This window comes from Chelon labrosus (genome assembly GCF_963514085.1).
Source record: "Chelon labrosus genome assembly, chromosome: 11".
Classification (NCBI taxonomy): Eukaryota; Metazoa; Chordata; class Actinopteri; order Mugiliformes; family Mugilidae; genus Chelon; species Chelon labrosus.
The window spans coordinates 6,097,539-6,109,218 of record NC_140344.1 but is presented as its reverse complement, the minus strand read 5'-3'; the positions used below and the strand labels follow the sequence as shown (position 1 = coordinate 6,109,218).

The window sequence follows — 11,680 nt, the reverse complement described above, 5'->3', positions numbered from 1 at the left end:
AACACAGTAATTTCTGATCAATTTTGAGCTTTTTGTATAATGACAGAAACATATGAAATTTGTTTTGAGATTAAAAATGTACTTCTCCCTGAGAACTATATGTTTTGAACAATGTGTTTTCTATTTTTTGGTGTATTGTTTACTGACTGCTTGATAGTGTATGTAATTTTGAGCAATTTGTTTATTATTTGAGAGCAGTGTTTGATTTTGAGCACAGGTAAAACTGTTTTGAGTCCAAAGTTTCATTTTGGGCACACGTAAAACTGTTTTGAGGCGAAAGTTTCATTTTGGGCACACGTAAAACTGTTTTGAGGCGAAAGTTTGATTTTGCAAGAGGATTCAGAGGTTTTGTAAATCGTGCTTGAAGCTGAGGTTTTGTGTTTAAGGTTTTGAGAAAATGGAGCAAGGTTTCAGAAATTGTGTTTTAGCAATTGAGAAAAACTGTAAAACCTTAACTTCCAATCAGTCATTAAAAAATGCAGAAGCCACTTGGACGAGTGGTGAAAGGTCTTTGACAAAACTCGAACATGTCCAGTTGTGTTAGTTTTAACATAGTTTTTTTTTTTTTTTTTTTTAACATACTAAGGATATTTGCAAAAAGTAGTGCATGTGTGCCAAGCTCTACTTCCTGTTTATCCTTTTATCTCTGAAGCTGCTGCCTTCTCAAATATGAGATACTAACACCATCAATGACTACCATGCTATGGACAGGGATTTTTCACCACTGATTAGGAATACAATAGTTGCAGCTCAGCAGAAACACCTCCAAACTGATGGGAAGTCAAGTTTACAGTATGTTTTATGATACAAGGTTTGGTCCCAAAGCTCAGAGTTGCTGATCTCCTTAGAGATTCAGTGTTACAGGAAACACCGGGACCAATACTGGATAGTGACTATAAGTGTCTGCCAAGCTGACCGTCTGCTGTTCATCCTATCAACCCTTGAGGAGGAGTGCCATTAATGCATCAAGACTGTGCAGAGGATATGGTCCTCTCATTAACCCAGTAATTGCAGCCGTATCAGTTTTCATTCTACCAGCTATGTGGCCTTAATGAGAACCACTAACTGGTTGTAAAACATTTTCTGCATGATACAAGGACACAGAGATCTGACGTGCGGTTGTAGTAATTATTTTTATCCTGCAGGAGGCAATAACGACAGGTAGCGTCAAACACTGCCAATAAAAATCAGGAGAAGAAAAGCGAGAGCAAGGAGGAAGGAGGTCTTCAGCTCTTTTGTCGCCTGTCAGTTAAATATTTTAATTGTTAAAGTAACCATGTCTCAAGTTCAAAGATTTAGAGAGTTCACCAAGCAGACACTAACTGCTGCTGCTGAAGAAATATTTGTAGTCTTTGAAGAAATTGTCGTCCAGTATGAGGGAGAGATTGATCGTCAACGTAAACTGCTGGATACCATCTTAAAACCCGAGATAAAAATACACAGAACAGGTATGTAAACATATAATGGTCTTGATAAATTAACAAAAATTGTGGTTCTACTGAAGGTATTTTTCAAACAGAAATCACATGAAAGCATGTCTTGTTAAACAAACGTTGAACCTTAAACACAGTATGTATGAGGCACATTAGAAGCTGACTTACTGCAGAGATTAGAAACTAGAGCTGTAACTGGGAGCTAACAAAGACCACACAAGCCTAGAAATGACGACGTGCCTTTTTATTTAAAATGACCAGTGATCGAGAAATGTATTGTCATTAAGACAAAAATGTACAGCAGAAGGAAACTGCATTTCTCCAAGTTCAGTGTAGAAAAAATAAAAATAAAAGCAAGTACACGACAGACAATAGGTACAGACATAACAGACAGGTATAATGTTTCACGTTGTGACCGGATGTTGCACTTCGATCTCAGTGTGTGAGCTGTGATTTTCTGGTTTATCCGTGGGTATATTAAATATGTAGATTTTTATCTAAAAAGGATGAAAGACCTCAGGATAAATAAAGCGGCAGGCAGCTTCATCACTCAAACTCCTCTCCTGGTGTCACTGTTACACTGTTACTCCAGCCATAAACGATAAAAACAACTCACTTCTCGTTATTATAGCTTCAAATTACTACTTGAACCAAGCTGTCTAAAAAATGAACAGTGGAACATGCAACAACGTGATCATAGCATTGCAGCCTTTTGGTTTTTCCTGAATAACAACTGTGATTTTCAATTATGTAAGTTTTAGCTTCTTGCCTACTTTAACCCTTTACTTGTTTAATGTTTTGGTGTCATGTGTTATGCCTGCTGACATTTTTTATTTTTTTTTTTAAATAAAACACTCCTACTTTTGGAAGCTGTGAATCTGCTATTAGATTAAAAGCAGTTTTTCTAAGCTTCCCCTTGTCTTACTGCTCTGTCATCACCTTAAGCCATAGAATTTCTATAAGTTAACAATAGCTGACTTGACCTGCTGCCTGTCAGTTTAAACAACTCCTTCTTTCTCTTTGTCCTTGTAGACTTTCCACAGCAACATGTCTGTAAGGAGGAGGAGGTTCTTGCTAACCAGCAGCTCTGTAACCAGGAGATGAACTCCAGTGTGGACCAGGAGGAAGCAGGGCCTCCACAAATTAAAGAGGAACAGGAGGAGCTCTGCACCAGTCAAGAGGGAGAGCAGCTCGTACTGAAGGAGGAGCCTGATACCATGATGGTGACTCCAGTTTATGAGGAAACTAACCACAGTGAACCAGAAAAAAGTGGTGACCAGCTCGTCTATTACAATTCTCCAGAGAAACAGGATCAGGAAGGACTGCAGCATGTACATCCAGAATCAAGTAGAAAGGCAGAGCTGAAGCCAAATAAGGGACGTGACATTAACAACGTAAACAAATTTACATCAACGGACTGTAACCTTGTTACTGACACAGAAAAACTGGATGTTTTTCGAACCCTCCCAAAAAATATGTCTCAAATGAAGAAAAATCCCAAGATCCCAAGTCGTGTGAAACCATATACTTGTAACACGTGTGGGAAAAGTTTCCATCAAAATAGTGATTTGACTCTCCACATGAGAACTCACACAGGTGAGAAGCCGTACCCTTGCAAAACATGTGGAAAACGTTACAGTTATAAGGGTACTTTGACTATCCACATGAGATCTCACACAGGTGAGAAGCCATACCCTTGCAAAACATGTGGAAAACGTTACAGTTATAAGGGTACTTTGACTGTCCACATGAGATCTCACACAGATACGAAGCCATATTCTTGCAAAACATGTGGAAAACGCTACAGTTATAAGCGTACTTTGACTGTCCACATGAGATCTCACACAGGCGAGAAGCCGTATTCTTGCCAAATATGTGGGAAATTTTTTACTCGACGGAGTAATTTGAATGTCCACATAAGAATTCACACTGGTGAGAAGCCATATTCTTGCCAAACATGTGGGAAATGTTTCAGCGACAGATCACCGTTGACTATCCACATGAGAACTCACACAGGTGAGAGGCCGTATTCTTGCAAAATATGTGGGAAAGGTTTCAGTCATAGTAGTTCTTTGACTGTCCACATGAGAACTCACACAGGTGAGAAGCCGTATCCTTGCCAAATGTGTGGAAAAAGTTTCATTCATATTGGTGGTTTGGCTATCCACATGAGATCTCATACAGATCAGAAGCCGTGTTCTTGCAAAATGTGGGAAACATTTCAGTCGAAGTGAGGAGAAGCAGGAGAACTCAGAAAGGTGAGAAGCTGTATTTTTGCCAAACATGGGATAGATGTTTCAATGTTGGTAGTCATTTTCTGTGCCACTTAAGAAGACATTGTCCTGAAGCATCTCTCGAGAAATATTGTGAAGAATTCATGTACCGTATTTTTTTTTATAAAGTGCGACTATAAGGCCGGGCATACATCGTGATATTTTAAATCCTTTGATTTAGCTCCATCTCAAACTGCACGACTAGATCGCTGAGTTCAAAAGTTCACAGCCTACGAATCATGTTCTCACACTATACGGCCTGATGCTCTGATGCGACTTGACTGCTCACACTGTACGTCCATATAGTATACCACTCGTCGGACTTTTGTATCCGGAACTGCAACGGCAAAAATAAGTAGAAGAAGAAGAGGAACCCGGAAGTGGGAGACGCACATCGAAGTTGTTTTAATAAGGGGAGAACTTCCACTCTCAGTGAACTTCCGGCTTCTGAACTGGTTGCAGTTCCACTCTGGTTCCATATGAGGGCGCTCTCAGGACGAGTGCAGAATGAATGGAGGTCTATGGAGCAATACCCCTCAAAATCCACTTTTCTCAGGATATAATTTTTTGTGCAGTAATTTGAACATTGTATTTGAAAGGAGATGCAAAGAAATTACACATTGCTGGGTGTTAGATTTTTTAGAGTCACTTATTTGCTTTAAAAAGTATTTTAAAATGTCAATGACGTCATACACATCGTACGACCAGAGATACTGCTTTATGGCAATCCTTCAGTCACTGCTTTGGTGCTTCCGCGCTCTGCACTTTCTTTTCTCTCGAGGCATAGACAACACAGCTGACACAGGTAAATACACGTGCTATAAGAGTTTTTGTTTTGTTGCTTTAAAAGTTGTTACGTTGAAAAAAGAAAAACTTGGGCGAAAAAGTCCGCCTTAACATTCTGGTCCCGCTTTGGATGCCACGATGCCGTCAAGCGGGATCTGGTCGTAATCAGTCCTTCACTGACCAATCAGTGTTCATTAGCACAATGCTAGCGTGTTATGGGCAACAACAACTCAACCTGTAAGAAAACGAAAGGACATAAGTTCTCGTCCATTCAACTTTTGACCTATAAACCATGTTGAACTTGCAAAACCTACAATCAAATCTGAGATTTCTCAACGACAATCGGGTGAAAGAGACACATTTAGCCGTTTAGCTCCATAGACTCCCATTCATGTTGCACTCATGGCGATCGCCCCCAGTGGAAATCTGGTGGAACTGCAACCAAAATTCGTTACAATGGGACTTAATAGAGAGTGGCAGTCAATGGTTTTGACGTAACTTCAGCGATCGCGCATGCTTTGTGCGAGAGGTTGAAGCAAATCGGCTCGTGGCACTGCTTCTACTGTGCGATATCTTCACGAGGAGCGACCAGGATTTCAAACAAGTTTGATTTTCTTGCGAGCACACGATTTGTGATCGGGAGGTCGTCGTGAGGTGTTAATCTCCTCGTTACCCCACGTATACTGCACGAAGCACGACACGCGATTGAGCCGAAATTCGGCCCGATTAAAAAAAATAGTTGCACGAGTGGCAAATCGTCTCAAAATGAGCCGACAATCACACAGTGTTGCACTTTTTTCATGGTTTGGCTGGTCCTGTTATACTCGGGTGCGATTTATATAGTAAAATATATAATTTCACATGTTCGTCATTTTCACACTGACAGCCGTGAGAGGGCGCTCTAGGCTTGTATGCCAGTAGCTGCTACTCCTATTACTCCTGTACCACTGAAAATTGAAAATTTAAACATCAACTTATATGACAACTGAGAAAGACTGAACACAAATGCCCCCAAAAAGAAGATCATATTCTGCAGATTACAAGCTGCAAGTCGTGAAATATGCAGCCGAAAACGGTAATCGAGCAGCAGAAAGTTTGGAGTGAGCGAGAAACTTATGAGGGACTGGCGAAAAGCGGAGGATACTCTTTAACTGCAATGAAGAAAAAAAAAAAAAAAAGCTATTCGCGGGCTAAAAGCTAGATGGCCACAGCTAGAGGAACAAGTTCACAAATGGGTGCTTGAACAGCGTGCTGCCGGGAGAGGCTTGTCAACGGTGCATTTACGTCTCCACGCGCAGGTAGTTGCCAAGGCGATGAATATAAATGACTTTGCGGGAGGACCTTGTTACCGCTTCATGTAACGCAACCGCCTCTCTATCAGAGCACGGACAACGATGTCCCAAAAACTGCCAGCAGACTTCCAAGTCAAGGTCGACAGTTTCCGTGAGTTTCTTGAAAAGCAAGTAATTGAGCACAACGTGACACTGGATCATATTATTAACATGGACGAGGTCCCCCTCACGTTTGACATCCCCATGGGCTGAAGTGTTGCAGAGAAAGGACAATAACTGTTAGGCTAATATGTTATGTTAACATACCAGACACCTATTCAGCATGTTGTTCTCTATTCTATTGTTATTACTATAACTTGCCTTTCAAGATGAAATGTCTGTTCTTGGTCTCTGATTTCATAAATGAAATTTCCCCCCAAAAAATTCGACTTATAGTCCAGTGCGATATGTTTTTTTCTTCTTCATTATGCATTTTTTAGCTGGTGCGACTTATACTCCTGAGTGACTTATAGTCCGGAAAATACGGTACATTAGGTCACAAGTAGAGTGTTCATATTTAGTAAGTGCTTTTAGACTGTCCTCCTGCAGTAATAGTGTGAATTTTCTACCTTCAATGCGCCTCAATGTCTAATACAACCTGTTTTTGATCTATGTCAAAATCAACAATGAATTTGAACATGCTGGTCATGATGTTGAAGTCAAATGTGCTGTATTTTTATTTTTGGAAATAATAGATTTTGGAAAAATATGTTTGAAAACTTTAGTAGACATGTACACTTTTACAAGAAACATGAAGAGACAGGATCCCCTGCTTTCCACGCTTTAGCCCATTGTTTTTATACTGAATTTGCTTTTGAGTTCTAGATGTAGCTACTGGCAATCATCAGTATTTATCCTAAAAACTTGAGGACACGTCGTGATTCTAAAGTGTTAAGATTCTGTGTTTGTGTGGAAGAATGGGCAAAATCACACCTGAGCAATGCATGCAACTAGTTTCTCCATACAGGTCTTGAAGCTGTTATTACCAATAAAAGCATTTGTATGAAGTATTAAACCAAGATCTTGTATTGATGATTGAGAGTCTGACCACTGCACAAAACCTTCTCCAGTATATCCCAAAGATGGGTTAAGGTCTGGACTCTGTGGTGGCCAATCCACGAGTGAAAATGATGTCTCATGCACCACTCTTTCACAATTTGAGCCCCATGAATCCTGGCATTGTCATCCTGGAATATGCCTGTGCCATCAGGGAAGAAAAAGTCCATTGATGGAATAACCTGGTCATTCAGTATATTCAGGTAGTCAGCTGACCTCATTCTTTGGACACATGATGTTGCTGAACCTAGACCTGACCAACTGCAGCAGCCCCAGATCATAGCACTGCCCTCACAGGCTTGTACAGTAGGGAAGTAGCTTCTCATTTCGTCAACCATGTCGAAAGACACGTCCCGTGGTCGTGGAAAAGATGTTAGTCTGTTTGAGAAGGGTCAAATCATTGGCATCCATCAAGCAAAGAACATTTAAGGAGATTGCAGAAACAGTTTGTATGACATACACATAGCTTCTTGGTACAAATGACACTGTCTGGCCAAGTGATAGCTCATGAAATAAGCAGCATGAATCAATTTTTTTTAACACACTCAAATTCTTTAAAGCATGTTTATTTATATCTTGTGTTTTAATGTGTTTTGGAATTGCATCAACTTTTTCTTTATGCTCTAAAAGCGACACTACCAAATTGTAAAAGTATACAACGCATTGTTAAAGGCATTGTATAAATGAACTTGTTATAGTTTGATCATAAAAATATTTTCTTCACTTAATTTTTCAATCGCAGCTTCGTTGACTCCAAGATAAAAACTGACAACATACACATTTGAGCCAGAGAGGACAGATGGGTTTGAAAGAGCTGTATAAGAAGTCATCTAGGGGAGGTGGACTGAGATATCAGATATCAGCCGCTTACAACACAAGCATTATCAATGGTTGGCAGCACTGGACAGTGACTGGACCATACGACTGTGGACTGGAAGAGAGATGGCAGAAGGAAGTGACGGAAGTGAGTTAGGAGAGATGGAAGTAGGTGACGGGAGTTTTGGAGAGTTGAGTGTAATGAGGAAAATATTAACGTAAAAAATGACAAAAGAACAAATCGGATGATCGTGATTGCGATGGAAAAGTAGCATGGATGGAAATCAGAGATGACTACAAGGTAGTAATTAAACTAATGCAAGAGGGAGCCTCATTTGGTGAATGGATTCGATACATCTAACTCAATCTATAAAAATGGAGTGCTCTTTGTTTAGTTTCAAGAAATAGGTCAAGGGAGTTCTCTTGGGAATCCCGGTGAACATGTTGTATGAGTTGAAGGAAAACTGGCAAAAATGAATGACGTCAAACGTTAAAAGATAAACGGAAATGGGATGTTTATCTTTGGATACATGTGTTATGACGTACGGTCATCTATTCCTTCACCTCTACACCCAGAGGTGATAAAACAAAGCAACTCAAAGGATAAAGATATAGAGAAATGCATAGTGTGTGACCAAGTGAAGGAGGACACTCTAACAGTAAGTAAAAAAGACTTTGTTCTATTTGTGGTTGAAATTATCAGTTTCTCAGCACAAACTAAAAGCCAAACTGAGAGGATTAAAATAATTCCACAGAGAAATAACTTAATGTTAAAAGACTGCCTTGGGAAACCATTAAAGACATCCTGAATGATGAGACAACCCTCTCAACCATGGGTCGGATCTTCATGATGATGTTAATTCTTCAATGGAATGCACAAAGCCTTATTGCTAATGGCAAAGAATTTAAGAAAATTATTAGTGATTTGACAGATAAACCTAATGTAATCTGTGTACAAGAGACATGACTGAAACAGAAGTTGGACTTTGTGATTAAATGATATGTTGTAGTGAGGAGAGACACTGGATCAGGCAAGGGAGGATATAGGTTGTAAAATTATACATATATGCACAAACCACGAGTCAGTTGTGATTCGAGGTTGAACTGAGAGAGGAAGCATATCTATAATTAATTATTATAATACTTGTAAAAACCTCAATAAATACATTTATTCATTCATTCATTCATCTTCTGTACCCGCTTATTCCTGTTAAGGGTTGTGGTGGTCTGCTGGAGCCTATCCCAGCTGTCATCGGGCGATCAATAAATACATGTTAGCGGAAATTGGGGAATCACAGCAGGACAACGTAATTTGGTGTGGGCATTTTAATTCACGTATTTCACTGTGGGGGACACAAACACAGATACAAATGGTGTAATTATTGAAGAATTTTAGATGATAGTTGTTTGGTATGTTTTAATAATGGAGAAGGGACACAGTATAACAGTATAAAAAACACTGAATCAGCACTTGATCTAACATTTGTTTCTAGTGCAATAGCAGGAGTAAGCACAAGGAGTGTGATAAAGAATAATACAATTGGCAGCCATCACTAGCCTACCAAAGTTGGTACAAAGATCACTCTTGGTGGAAAAGTGACTGCAGTAAAGTCATTAAAATAAGAAACAAGGTATTCAGACAGCTTAAAAATCTACATACTCAGGATACTTTGATCCACTATAAAAGGGCCCAGGCAGTAGTCAGGACAACAGAAACATAGTGTGGCTGTTAGCAATTTGGAAAAATCTGAATGTTGGCATGATCATTTAAGAGAGTACACAGTACTGATAATCTGTCAAATAAGACCAGACAGTGCAGGAACATGAATTTAATGGAGCAGCCTGACATAAGTATTAAGGAAAAGGAAGGTCTCACAAGATCCTTTAGACTCGCCTTTTAGTGTTCTTGAGTTAAAGAGAGCAATCACTAGTGCTGGTCAGACTACTCCCGGTAAAGATGGAGTGTGCTTTAAAAATTTGTAACACATGGCAGATTGTACGCTCTAAACTTTAAGATTGCTTACTAAAGTTTGTGATAGTGGCCAGCTTCCACCAATTTAGAAGGAAGCAGTAATAATAGACTTAGACTTAAATAGACTTTAATCATCCGCAAGGGAAATTGCTTGGTCACATTTGCTTAGTTTCACATAAAAAACACTCTTGAGTGCCACAAGTAAAAAGAAAGATAAAATAAGTAAAATCTAGTAAAATAAAATAAAAATAGTATAAGCAAAAACAATTACAGATTTAGCATATAAACAAATGTACAACAAATAGAGATGGAAGAATATATATTATATACATAGGAATGATAATAAGGTGCAATAATGTGCATTAACACGAATAACATGGAGTTATCTGTTGCAGAAAGGTGAGTTGTTGTACAGCTGGATAGAGTAGGATATGAAAGTCCTGAAGCGTTCACTGTGGGAGCAGAGCTGAATCTGTCTGTTGGAGAATGAGCTCCGCTGTCCCTCTATAGTCTGGTGTAGTAGATGAGATGGATTGTCCATGATGGAGAGCAGTTTGTCCAGTGTCCTCCTGTTTCTCACTGAGACAAACGTCTCCAACTCACTGCCAATAACGTGACCACCCTTTCATATTGGATCAATATTTAGATTCTACTGATGTCCTTTTTGCTGGTACTGCTCCCCCAACAAAGTACAAGGCACTCACAACAACAGACTGGTAGAAAGTCTCCAGCAACTTGCTGCATACTTGAAAAGACCTTATCTTCCTCAGGAAGTAGAGTCTACTCAGGCCCTTGTACACAGCATCACTGTTGTCTCTTCAGTCCAGTCTGCTGTTCATGTGGACTCCAAGGTACTTATATTGGTCCACTACTTCCACCTCCAGGCCCAGGATGGTGATGGGCTACGCTGGTGTCCTCTTCCTCCTGAAGTCAATGACCAGCTCCTTGGTCTTGCCAACATTCAGGAGTAGGTGGTTTGCCTGGGACCACTTCACAAAGTCTCCAATCAGTATCCTATACTCCTCCTGTCCATCTATACACTCAACCACTGCAGAGTCATCAGAGAACTTCTAGGTGGCAGGACCCAGAGCTGAACAGACATGGAGACAGGACAGTCCCATGTGGTGCCCCCACATTACTGACAACAGTACCCGGACAGGGAGCCTCCCAGCCTGTCACATTAGTATCAGTAATCCAGAAGACAGTGGAGGACACCCATCCTGAGCTTCTCACACACCAGAAAGAATTGAATGGTGTTAAAAGCACTGGAGAAATCAAAGAACATGATCCTCACAGTGCCCTTCCCACCATCCATGCGAGAGTGAACGCGCTGCAGCAGGTAACATGAGGCTGATACACAAACTGAAGAGGGTCCAAGACAGGAGCCAGCAGGGGTCTCAGCTGAGCCAGGACAATTCTCTCCAAGACCTTCAAGACATGTGACGTTAGTGCAACTGGTCTGAAGTCGTTGAGGCCAGATGGGATGGGCTTCTTGGGCACCGGCACTATGCAAGATGTTTTCCATAGCACCGGTATCCTTTCCACCTTCAGATTCAGGTTGAACATGAAGTGCAGGATGCCAGACAGCTGTGAAGCGCAAGTCCTTAGGACGTCAGAACAGTTCAGTTTTTTGGGATCTGGTTTGATGAATAGCTCACATGGAATGTGCACTTTGAAAAAATGAAGAGCAAATGTAAAAGGATTATCAATATTTTGTTGTTTATCAGCAAGGGAGAGGGGATCAAGCAGGACATCATTTTAACCATCATTTTTCAAATTCAGTTTTCATCTTTACAGATGGCTCCAAAGATCCATTACAGGATGTGCAGGTGCAGCAATTTATATTCCAAATAAAGAAATATTCATAAAGAAAAGGGTTAATGTTGATTTGTCTGTGTATGCCACAGCACTTTTAGCAATAATGTTAGCACTACACAGTTTTGCATGGAAAGAAAGGGTACTACTACTATCTACTTGCTTCATCTGGGTCCATGCTCACGTTGGTGTTGAAGG

The 11,680-nt window shown here is 40.2% G+C and overlaps 1 protein-coding gene across 1 annotated transcript; it reads left to right on the top strand.

Annotated features, from left to right (window-relative positions):
* Positions 1 to 1,223: 1,223 nt before the first annotated feature.
* Positions 1,224 to 6,716, top strand: LOC311495771 (uncharacterized protein). The gene is made up of 2 exons (XM_084555358.1): positions 1,224 to 1,448; positions 2,466 to 6,716. The coding sequence occupies exons 1-2, from the start codon at positions 1,277 to 1,279 to the stop codon at positions 3,665 to 3,667; spliced, it is 1,374 nt and encodes a 457-aa protein (XP_084411484.1). The 5' UTR covers positions 1,224 to 1,276; the 3' UTR covers positions 3,668 to 6,716.
* Positions 6,717 to 11,680: the final 4,964 nt, after the last annotated feature.